General features: G+C 43.0%; 1 protein-coding gene and 1 pseudogene across 1 annotated transcript; one reads left to right on the top strand and one right to left on the bottom strand.

The window, feature by feature from the left end:
• The first annotated feature begins 1881 nt into the window (after nt 1–1881).
• Nucleotides 1882–5336, top strand: LOC135981080 (olfactory receptor 5AR1-like; annotated as a pseudogene).
• Nucleotides 5337–5529: 193 nt separating this feature from the next.
• On the bottom strand, nt 5530–6465 carry LOC103307320 (olfactory receptor 5AR1-like). Its single transcript, XM_008178009.2, has one exon. It carries the CDS (start codon nt 6463–6465, stop codon nt 5530–5532), a length of 936 nt encoding a protein of 311 aa, XP_008176231.2.
• Nucleotides 6466–12817: the final 6352 nt, after the last annotated feature.

Genomic DNA, 12817 nt, shown 5'->3' with positions numbered 1-12817 from the left:
GGAGGAGAGGTTGATTCATAGTATAAATATTAAGAACAGTTACATTAGGTACAGATACAGACATTTGCAAGGGATGTAAACCTTCATGCTTCAGAGCACGAGGCAACCACTAATTGCCTGGATGTAGGGTGAAAATACCCCTATCGGCATGTTATTGAATAACTTCTTACTGTGAGGTCTTTGCCCCTTTATCTGAAGCACACTGCAAAGACTGCCAATGCATAGACAATACTCAATTAGATGCATCATTTGTCTGATCTGGTATGGAAATTCCTACGTTCCCTATATTTACTAAAAATAATTTCATTTCTTTTTACTTGTCTAGCACAGGGGTAAAGACAGAGGGAATATGCAGAATCCAGAGACCTGTGTTTTTCCAGTAACTAGGAAACTCCTAAATTATCTCCGCCTCATTTTCTTTCTATACTAAAGATTGCAAACGGACATGAGATGCTTTGCTCCCATCAGCACACATCTCACATTGTGTTACCGTGTCACTGGCCAGATTCTGATCTCAGTCACACTAGTGTGAATGTAGAGTGGCTCAGTTGAAGTCAATTGGTTAATGAGGAGTCAAACCAGCCCATATCTTCTTCCACAAATGCAAACCACAATGGAATTTACTGAGTGTACACCTACACCATGACTGGTAAGAAATGCAATTATTATTCTCTTTTGAGCATCTCTTTGTGCATGTGGCAATGAAATTCCATAGAAACATAATGGCCATACTGAGTCAGACCAAAGGTCCATCTAGCCCAGTATCCTGTCTTCTAACAGTGGCCAAAGCCAGGTGCTCCAGAAGGAATGAACAGAACAGGTAATCATCAAGTGATCCATCCCCTGTCACCCATTCCCAGCTTCTGGAAAACAAAGGCTAGGGACACCATCCTGCCCATCCTGGCTAATAGCTGTTGATGGACCTATCCTTCATTAATTAATCTAGTTCTTTTGTAAACCCCACTATAGTCTTGGCCTTCACAACATCCTCTGGCAAGGAGTTCCACAGGTTAACTTAGTATTTATCCCTAGGAAATACATTTTCTCATTTCTAGGCTTTGTGACTCTATAAGTCAAAAGTAATCATAGAATTAGTTACAGTCCACACCACCTACAAGTGTTATTACCTCTAGGAGGATTTGTAACAGGGAGGAAAAATAATGCACATGGTTACAAAGAATGTCTGTAAAACATACACTGACTCCAATAGAACAGTGACACTTTAAGGCTACACTGACAGTGATACCAAATGTTTCCACCGGGGCTGCCTCATATTAGGCACCTAAATCTATATTTAGGCACCTATATAAAAGGGGCCCTGTGCATCCCTTGAGCCCTTTGAGGTCATTTGAATTAGGAAGAGAAATGACAATGAATAAACTCTATAGCATTGATTATTTGCATGCATTGATAGGAGATTATTTGCCTCCCTTCTAAACTAAACACTCCCAATCTATATATCTCTTATTTTATAGAAGATTTGACCCACTGGATGGTTTCATGCATATTAACACAGAGTAGGGTGACCAGAGGGCAAGTGTGAAAAATTGGGATGGGGGTGGGGGGTAATAGGTGCCTATATAAGAAAAGGCCCCCAAAATTGGGACTGTCCCTATAAAATCGGGACATCTGGTCACCCTAACACAGAGTACACAATATTTCTGTAGCTGGAACATGTCCTATCTCTAATGGAAAGCATGTGGGGAATACAAAGAGAACATTCCCTAGGAGTGTCCTTTGATGTATTTCAGCTGTATTATGTTTATACACTGTTTCACAGGAACAATCACAGGGATTATGAGGGATCTGTACTCATTACTTTATTGGCCCGTGATTAATTGTAATCTTTTCTTTTTTTTCCCCACCAGCAGAGAAGAGCGTTTCTGGAATAAATGGCAGAGAGAAACCACACCACGGTGACCGAGTTCATTTTCGTAGGATTCACAGATCATCTAGATCTACAGATCCCCCTCTTTATGTTGTTCCTAGTGATGTATGTGGTCAGCCTGATGGGGAATCTTGGGATGATAGCGTTAATCATGGTTGAAAGCCGACTTCATACCCCCATGTACTTTTCCCTAAGCCAGATGTCCATTGTAGATGTTGGATATTCCACTGCCATAGCTCCCAGGTTGCTAATGACCTTTCTAGCAGAGACTAGAACCATTCCTTTGATTGAGTGTGTGGCACAGCTATTCTTCGTCTGTTTCTTTGTGACCAATGAATGTTGCCTCCTGGCTGTGATTGTGTATGACCGCTTCAAAGCTGTCTGTAATCCTCTGCTATACAGAGCCACTATGTCCAAGAGACACTGTCTCCTGTTTGTGGTTGTACATATGTATGTGGCTCTGTGAATTCAATTGTGCAAACTCTATTTATATTCAGCCAGTCTTTCTGCAGCTCCAATGTTGTCAACCATTTCTTCTGTGATGTGCCCCCCATGCTGAAGCTGTCCTGCTCCGACATCCATGTCACTGACCTTGTACTTTTCACTTTCTCTACTGGAATTGTCATGACTACTTTCCTGGGTGTCCTAATCTCGTACATGTGCATCCTTGTGGCCATTCTCGGGATCCGTTCTGCCAAGGGGAGATGCAAAACCTTTTCCACCTGCGCCTCCCACCTGACAGTCGTCACTATGTTTTATGGGACGCTGATATGTATATATTTAAGACCCAGTTCTAGCTACTTGATGGACCAAGACAAGGTTACCTCTGTGGTTTATGCCCTTGTGATCCCCATGTTGAACCCCCTGATCTACAGCCTGAGAAACAAGGAGGTAAATGATGCCTTTAAAAGGGTGATATACAGGAAGATTTTTTCTTGGTCATTATAATCATGACATTTTAACCAATAAACAGTAGATGGAATAAGAGTGAGCTGTCTGTATCAGTATCCTTATTTCTATGACTCAGCCACTCCATGTGATGTACAGAAAATCATATAATGGAACCCAGTCAAATACAATATTAGAAATTGGTGTTTTTAAGATCCATGAATGAGGGTCTGTGACACTACGTAGAATCAGCAAGATGCTCTGACATTTGGCTTAAAGGACAATTGCTGTTGCCTGTTATGTTTTAGGCCAGGTTGGAGTTCAGGTGAGAGGATGAGAAGATTGAATGTATCCTTCATCAGTTCTGAGATTTCATCCAGTGGAGGGCACTGTTAAACATACAGAATAAAAGCAACCAGAACTGAGGTAATGATTATTAAAACTCAGCTTAGGTAGATAGGTCATGTTATCAGAATGTGTAATGATAAATTCCCCAGAAAAGTCCTCTCTGGTGAGCTTAGGGACTTAGTCTGAATAATGCGGAGTTGACCTTCATCATGCAGAGCTAGCCTGCACCAAATCAGAGCATCTTCTCTCACCGTGCATCATGCCAAGATTCAGAGGATGTTGTTTTACTCTTGAGTTCTCAACATAGGAGGTTGTTTCCAGTCATCACAACCAGCCTCCCTGTCTTCATGGTTAGATGGAAAGGGAGCATCCCAAAACTTAATAGGGATCTCAAACCTTTTTTTCTGTTTAACATGGGGTCACAGGCCAGAGAATGTTGAGAACCACTGGTTTTGCTCATTGAAAACTGTTGCCGTTTTCTGTAGGGCTTTTATTTATTTATCTTCTCTCCCACCTATGAAAGAGTTTCTCTGGCAATCCTGAAATTCTATCAATGGTCTGCTTTGTTTGGCTTTCTTTGGACTTTGTAAACATTGAGACAAGTTCATCCCTGGAGTAACTCCCTTGAGTTGAGAGAATGATATGGGGATAGATCAAGAACGAATGTAGTCCAATCAATTTATAAAGCTGTATGATTGTGATGTACTAGTACACATTATGAAGTACTAGTGTGATGGGGCTATCAATATTCAGAGCACTAGCAAGCTTGCTCACACATGGTGACATCTGAATATTCATACTGGATATGCTCTGGTTAGTCCAGGGAAATTTTGTCTGAATCATCGATCACTTAAATCCTCTTCTTGTGCTCCTAGGAATACTGCTTAAGATTTTTCCATGTATGTGCAAAATGGAATGGCGCTATAGTGCCATAACATACAAGGACGTCAAAGTTACTCTATTGATTAACATCGTGATGTTCTTAAACTGGGAATATGTGTGTGGGCCAAAGTCATTTTGCTTCCACTGCTATTTTCCTTTCAACACTTTAATATAGGATTGGAAACCCCATAGTGCAATCTACAACTGCCCATGAGCAAATACACATTTTCAATGAGCAGTTAGACATCCAGTTCCCTGGACAACTCCCTGGAATGGAAGTTTGGTGCCTTTTGAATATCCCCACTTAAACTCCTGCAGTCTGAACCACTATTGACTGAACTCAATCGGAGTCTTTTCATTGGCTTCAATGTGCTTGGGATCTATTCCTTGTTAGGGTGGTTGAAAAATTTCCATCTAAACTTTCTATTGATGGGGAAGAAAAGGAGTGGTTGCCTGGTATCTGGTCATTGGAAGAGGCTGATCATGAGGTCACCTGACAGAGAGTAAGATGGTTATAAAAGGGCAGAAGCTGCTCTATTTGGGTTCTACCTGGCCATGTTTGACCAGCTAGATCTGAGAGGAGCTGCATGTAGGAGCTAGATGAGGAGTGGGAGGAGCAGACTTTCTGAACACAGATGGATACCCCAGGGGACTCCCAAGGAAAGGATGAGCTAGTGAGGCCCATTGAAGTTAGGATGTGTGTCTTTAAGCTTGTGCTTTATTGGTGAAGTATTAGCTCTACAGTGTTAGATTCCGGTTCAGAGTGTCTCTCTCTGTGTTACATTCTTTACACATATTGTGTAGCCCTATGGGAGAGTTCAGCTGTAACCCAGAAGGCTCACGCTGTTCGGTGGCATTCTAGGACAGGGGTGTTTAAGCTACGGCAGAGTCTGAACAGTCACCCCTGAGCCCAGGGACTAGGCAGCTAGATAGCAGGTTCTAGCTCTCCAGAAAGGGCGCTAGGCAGAGGGCCTGCACCCTGATTGTGTGCCTAGGAACCCCGAGACTGCAGCAGTGACTGGCTCCATTCAGTCTCTGGCAGCTTAAAACATCTGGGGATCCAAGCTGGGATTCCCCTCAACATAAGCTGATGGGTATCCAGCAAGGGGAGCTGAAGGGGGTCTGTGACAAATGCTTCCTTTCGATAGTGTATTCTTTGCAGCCTCACGGTCATTCCTGAACCTGGGAAACTGAATTTCCAATATTGAATATCCTCAATATTTATTCCACTCTGTATGCATCCGAAGAAGTGGGCTGTAGTCCATGAAAGCTTATGCGCTAATAAATTTGTTAGTCTCTAAGGTGCCACAAGTACTCCTGTTCTTTTTACGGATACAGACTAACACGGCTGCTACTCTGAAACCTGAATTTCCAAGATGAACAGGCTTGGATTCCATTTTTTTTTTTTTGAACAAGCCACAGAATACAGTTAAAACAAAGGAAATCAGAGCTATGACACAGAGAATTCACTATTTATTCACCAATTGTTTATTGATAAGCACAAATCCCAATAATTATATTAACTATGAACAAACCTTCTTGTTTATTGTCCTTCTCAAGGTGTCCTTCACCTCCTTGTTCCTTAGGCTGTAGATCAGGGGGTTCAGCATGGGAATTATGAGTATATAAAACACAGAGATGATCTTGTCTGGATCTGTGGTGTAGCCGGAACTGGGTCGTAAATACATGAAGATCACAGTCCCATAGAAAATTGTGACGGCTGTCAGGTGGGAGGCGCAGGTGGAGAAGGTTTTGCATCTGCCCTTGGCAGAGCGGATCTTCAGGATGGCAATGAGGTTGTATATGTAGGAGAATAGTACAATGAGAATAGTAGTCATGACCACTATACTGGACAAGGTGAAATGCACCATGTTAGCGTTGTGCGTGTCGGAGCAGGACAGATTAAGGATTGGGGGGATGTCACAGAAGAAATGGTTGATGACATTGGAGTCACAGAAGGACAGGGTAAATATAAATGGAGTCTGAACAACTGAATTCACAAAGCCGCATACGTATGAGGCAACCACTAGTAATACACAAAGTCTCTTTGACATGACAACGCTATAGAGCAAGGGGTTACAGATGGCTATGAAGCGATCAGATGCCATTACCGCCAACAGGCAAGCTTCACTGATCAGAAAGTTACAGAGAAAGAAAAACTGTGCTGCGCACGCAGCGAGAGAAATGGGTTTGGCCTGAATCACAAAAGTCATCAGCAACTGGAGAGCAACAACTGAGGAATTACCAACATCGGCAAGAGACAAATTGCTGAGGAAATAGTACATGCGGGTGTGGAGTCGGGAGTTGAACCTGATCAACATGATCATCCCTAGATTCCCCGCCAGGGTGATAACATAGATCATTAGGAACGACACAAAGAGGGGGACCTGAGGCTCCGGATGATCCATGAATCCCTGGAAAATGAAGTCTGTAACCACGGTGTGATTTCCCTCCACCATTTCTTCCAACCATGACTTCCTTTACAGGGGAAAAGTGAAATGTACAATTAAACAGGAGCCAAGAAAGGACCAAGAGTGGATCCTTCACACTTCCCTCATGAAATATTGCACCAACCCGAGGCAGTGGGAATACATCAGGGGACAATCGTAGGGAATGCACTGTTTGCATTACACTCACACTGTCCACTATAGCTAAGGCTTTGTTATGCTGAGAATTAGCGCATACTGTGTATTAAAGTGCTTCCAACCTGATAGCCTATATAGTCAGAGGCAACAAAAAAAGGTAGTGTTCCGTATGAAAAGAGAAGTCAATGAATATATAGAGAGACCAGTGAATGGTCTAGAGTTCATTCACTAGCCCTGCTTTTCTGTTCCTGATCCCACGGACATCACTGGGAGCTCTGGTACTCCTCCCCTTTGAAAACTAAGAACTGGAAAAAAATTTCAATTGCATTTTTTTCCCCAGGAGAAATGCAGATTCAGCAACACCAAAATCTTTTTAGTTTGACATGACTTGTAGTTCCAACATTTCCTTTAGTTATTTTTTTATTAAACAATTATTTTAAAACGTTCAAAAGGAAAACAAAACATTTTGTTTCAGGTTGAAAAACCCATTCTGTTTGACCCTGATATCTATATTTTTTTTACTTTAAGGTTTGCTGAAAATTTCAAATACATAAATTCCTTTTCAGCATCACTTGAAATGATTTTTTTCTGACTTTTTGAAATTGCTACAAACCAAAATATCCGTTATTCACACAGCTCTATTGAAAACACAGGTTAATTTAAAAGGCAGAATCTAAATATGGATTTAGACCCCTAATAGTGGACCTCTATAACAGAGATCTGTTATAAACCCACTGGGGTAAAACATACTTTCTGCAGATGTGCATTATAATTATTTTCTCCCACACATTGCAAATCTTTCTACATGGCAGTGATGCTTTTAGCTGGCATAGATTAAAAGCCTTTTCAGTGTAGATTCAGCAGGGGAAGTGCTATGGTATCAGGCAACCTAATCTGCAAACTGCTGGTTTTGGATTACCTAACACTAGGCACTGACAGATTCTTGTCTGAGTGTAGACCTGAGTGTAGAGGCAGGTCTCAGGCACTGACAGAAAATGGAAGCACATAGGCAGAATTCAGGCAGAATGCTACCACTAGTGTTCCCTGAGTGATGGGGTGGGTTAGCTAGAGTATGCAGAGAGCTTTATGAGCAACTGGCTTGAAGATAAACCAGAGCCTGACCTCACATCCTGTTTGTCTGATAGCACTGCTCAGCCTGAGTGGACAGAGACTGCACACTGGATATAAAATGCTTCTATGATTTAGCTCTCCCTGTAACTCTGATGCATTAATACATGACAGCCATTGCCCCCAGAACACAAGCAGTCCAGGGCAGGAAATGGTTTTCTATCCCATGAAAATTTCTGAGAGACTGTCAGTTTTTCCTGTCTTGAATTGGGACGGAGTCAAAACACTGAACATTTTTATTAATCAGAAATCAGGAAAAGAAATAAATTCAGGTCAATTGAAATATTTTATTTTGATACATTCCAGACCATTTTGGTTGGGTTGCAAACATTTTTTTAGCTGCAATTAGCTGAAATTTCAAAATGATTTTGCGTGTTCAATCATGAAAACAGATGTTTTTTTTATTTTGAAAATGGTTAAACAAAATGTTTCAACAATTGATCAGCTTTTTTATTTCCAAAAAATGTTCATGTTGAAAAAATTGACCAAACCGGTCCTTTCCTGCAAACAGTTCCAGCTTTGATGAATGGGTGATGAAAAAAGTGTTTAGAGGGAACATACCTGACCAGCTCTGATCACAACGTTTTCTCTGAAAGCGATGATACAGACAGACTCCCAGCAAATGGGTGTTTGATACATTCCATTATGATCTCCATTTACTCCAAGAAAACAGGAAATGGGCTTAGCCCATTAGCCCAATGACTTCAGCTGAACTACTCTGTGTGCATGAGAACAGTATGCGGTCAGCACCGTTGCTGAAATTAATATGAGCTGTATGCCGATGGCACTGAAGTATCTCATTCCTGTTTTGGATTTTTAGTCTAGATAGAAAGTTACCTGAAAATAGCTTGGGTAATTCCTAATTATTAAACAAACTGCTCTCAATCCCGCCAGTTCCTTCTGTCACGTTACCTGCGTCAGGGGTTTAAAAAGTTAAATTATTTAAATTAAATATACAGAACCCAGGAATTTCCAGAACTGGTCCCCTAATGATATATATCTTCACTGTGGTAGTCATTACAGTATGAAGGTGATCTATGAGAGTCAGTTCCATCATGTGGCCATTTGAATGAGTGAAATTCCTGGCAATGTCTGCCATGGATGGAGCAGGGTCTCCAGAGGCCTGAGATGCCAAGAAGTTAGGTGCGTGGTGCCTTGGTGAAAGCGCAGAATCACGTGAGTCAAGCTAAGTCTGAATTTCAGCCCACGTCTGGCAACACCAAATAAAGCAGGCCCTGGTACTCAAAGTAGATGTGTCTACTTCCACAATGAATGCTGTGCGTCAGAATAGATGCAGTGAAGGCAATTCTGGGCTGTTTGCGGGCTTGTTGGAACTTGGATGACCAAACGAATGCGACCATTTTGTGGAGGAGCGCTCTCGTGGGGGTTACTGGCTCTGAGAACCCTGGGCCGACGCAGCAGTAAAGCTGGTGAAGTCTAGGAAGCGCTGCTCTTCTTGAGGATTTCAAACTTTGTCCCATTTATGTATGGCTTCCACCTTATTTGCATCAATCGTAACACCTTCTGGGGAGAGGATGTACCCCAAAAACTCTGTGGAGAGTTGGCTGGAGGTACGCTTTTCCAATTCTGTGTTGAGACCACACTGCCGAAACATCTCCAAGTTCGGATGAGGTGTGTGTACTGCTCTGGGTTTTCCAAAAAGAGGAGTATGTCACCTGAATAGATGACACTGTCCCCAAATACATCACTGATGAAGGGTTGCAAGGTCAGTGGACTGTTAGTTAGCTCCAATGGCATATCAGACAGTTAAAATGTCCATAGTGTGTTTTGAAATCTGTCTTCCATTTGTCCCTTGCCCAAATGAGTGTCAGATTGGAAATCCTCGCAGACGAAGTTGGATGAAAAGCTTTGCGGATTTCATATGAGCCACCAATTGTGAGATTCGCAGCAGGGGGTAATGGCCTGGACTTGGACACTGGCTCTGGTTCTGTTTCTGCTTTGTTTATTCATAGATTCATAGATTCTAGGACTGGAAGGGACCTCGAGAGGTCATCGAGTCCAGTCCCTGCCAGCATGGCAGGACCAAATACTGTCTAGACCATCCCTGATAGACATTTATCTAACCTACTCTTAAATGTCTCCAGAGATGAAGATTTCACAACCTCCCTAGGCAATTTATTCCAGTGTTTAACCATCCTGACAGTTAGGAACTTTTTCCTGATGTCCAACCTAGACCTCCCTTGCTGCAGTTTAAACCCATTGCTTCTTGTTCTATCCTTAGAGGTTAAGGTGAACAAGTTTTCTCCCTCCTCCTTATGACACCCTTTTAAATACCTGAAAACTGCTATCATGTCCCCTCTCAGTCTTCTCTTTTCCAAACTAAACAAACCCAATTCTTTCAGCCTTCCTTCATAGGTCATGTTCTCAAGACCTTTAATCATTCTTGTTGCTCTTCTCTGGACCCTTTCCAATTTCTCCACATCTTTTTTAAAATGCGGTGCCCAGAACTGGACACAATACTCCAGCAGAGGCCTAACCAGAGCAGAGTAGAGCGGAAGAATGACTTCTCGTGTCTTGCAATACATCCCAGAATCATGTTTGCTTTTTTTGCAACAGCATCACACTGTTGACTCATATTTAGCTTGTGGTCCACTATAATCCCTAGATCCCTTTCTGCCGTACTCCTTCCTAGACAGTCTCTTCCCATTCTGTATGTGTGAAACTGATTTTTTCTTCCTAAGTGGAGCACTTTGCATTTGTCTTTGTTAAACTTCATCCTGTTTAATTCAGACCATTTCTCCAATTTGTCCAGATCATTTTGAATTATGACCCTGTACTCCAAAGCAGTTGCAATCCCTCCCAGTTTGGTATCATCCGCAAACTAAATAAGCGTACTTTCTATGCCAATATCTAAGTCGTTGATGAAGATATTGAACAGCGCCGGTCCCAAAACAGACCCCTGCGGTACCCCACTCGTTATGCCTTTCCAGCAGGATTGGGAACCATTAATAACAACTCTCTGAGTACGGTTATCCAGCCAGTTATGCACCCACCTTATAGTAGCCCCATCTAAATTGTATTTGCCTAGTTTATCGATAAGAACATCATGCGAGACCGTATCAAATGCCTTACTAAAGTCTAGGTATACCACATCCACAGCCTCACCCTTATCCACAAGGCTCATTATCCTATCAAAGAAAGCTATCAGATTGGTTTGATATGATTTGTTCTTCACAAATCCATGCTGGCTGTTCCCTATCACCTTACCACCTTCCAAGTGTTTGCAGATGATTTCCTTAATTACTTGCTCCATTATCTTCCCTGGCACAGAAGTTAAACTAACTGGTCTGTAGTTTCCTGGGTTGTTTTTATTTCCCTTTTTATAGATGAGCACTATATTTGCCCTTTTCCAGTCTTCTGGAATCTCTCCCGTCTCCCATGATTTTCCAAAGATAATAGCTAACGGCTCAGATACCTCCCTATTTGCTAAAATCAAGTCTAGAACAGCTTCCCCACAGTAGCTTTTTCAACCTTCTGAAATAAAAAGTTGTCTGCAATGCAGTCCAAGAATTTGTTGGATAGTCTGTGCCCCGCTGTGTTATTTTCCCAACATATATCCGGATCGTTGAAGTCCCCCATCACCACCAAATCTTGGGCTTTGGATGATTTTGTTAGTTGCTTAAAAAAAAAAATTGTTGATGGACTCTGATCTCGGTTTTGATCCTGGTGTGTCCCTGGACCTAGATTCTAGCACCACTCTTAGCCATTAGAAAATGTAGGGGTTCCTTTAATCAACCTCCGTCCCTGGACCTACTCCACCATTCTTGACTCGGACACCCATCAGTACTATAAGGGCCCTACCGCCAATCAAACCCCAACCACCACCCCTTGACTCCTTAAGCCCCACTCCTTGACCCGTAGTCCCTCCCACCTGTCACTGGAAGTCTTGCCCCATGGGGGTGTTACTTCTGGGGTCAAGGTGGCCACATGACCAGAAGCAAGGTGTGTCATGTGACCCCTCTAAGAACTGCTCCCACCACTCTCTACCAATCAGGATGGGTTTCGTCCCAAAAGGACTGCCCGAGGGGAGATTTGACCAATCAGGGTGCCTTCTGGGGTGGGGTGACCTGTCTGGAAGTGGGCCGTGTAACCCCTCTAAGAACTCCTCCCACCACTCTCTACCAATCAGGATGGGTTTCTTCCCGAAAGGACCATCCCGAGAGGAGATTTGACCAATCAGGGTGAGTTCCGGGGCAGGGCCACCCTTCCGGAAGTGGGCCGTGTGACCCCACTAAGAACTCCTCCCAAGGCCCTCTACCAATCAAAGTGCAGCACCATTACCCCATAAGTCCCAGTGCCAGACAGAGAAGGCCATCTCTTACCAAGGACATGTATTTTAGAAATCGTGGAAAGGCTGATGAGTGGAAACGTGGACTCCTTCACTACCCCCGGGAGAACTTTGTACTTTGTTTTAGCCCCGAGGTCTCTCTTTGTCCACCTCCTTAGAGGTGGAATACGATCACGGCTTGGGGAATCACCGGCGGACAAGGTGAACGGAAAAGACGTCTCACAGGTAAATGAATGATTAAGAAGCGACGGTCGAGGAGGATGTGTAATGGGTTAGGAACTGGGGGTTGTGTAAATCTAAAAACAAGCAGTGGGGTGCTTACACTGAATCTTTTCTGAAAATCTCTCAACAGCTCGATGATGCCTTTCTAGAGGTCCTGGAGGCCCTGGAACAGCGTTGCATCAAGCAGTGAAGATGAACTGGGCCCACCTTGTCTTTGCTCAATGTCGATACAAATTGTTGAAGAGGACTCTGAGGATGACGGCTATGAGTAGTTTAGGAGGAGGCTTGGCATAGAATTAACTGAGCCAGTGCCTCCCCGTGAGCATAAAAAAGTCATGCAAACTATTGTACGCGTTGCTGTTTATGCTGTCCTTAAACACTGCCTTAGGGAAAAGCCCCGTGGAGGGTCATCTTTTTTTATTTGTTAAATATGGTAACCCTAGCAATTGGCTTTTAAATGCATGGGGGGAGGGGGGTTATTGAAAAGTATATGGCTGTAAACTTGGTTTGGTGTGTTTATAAAGCTGCTGGTTTGTGTGTGAGAGGGGTCTGTGCAAGGCATAGGTG

This window comes from Chrysemys picta, chromosome 2, assembly GCF_011386835.1.
Source record: "Chrysemys picta bellii isolate R12L10 chromosome 2, ASM1138683v2, whole genome shotgun sequence".
NCBI lineage: Eukaryota > Metazoa > Chordata > Testudines > Emydidae > Chrysemys > Chrysemys picta.
The sequence above is the reverse complement of the archived record's forward strand: the minus strand, read 5'-3'. Positions and strand labels throughout refer to the sequence as shown.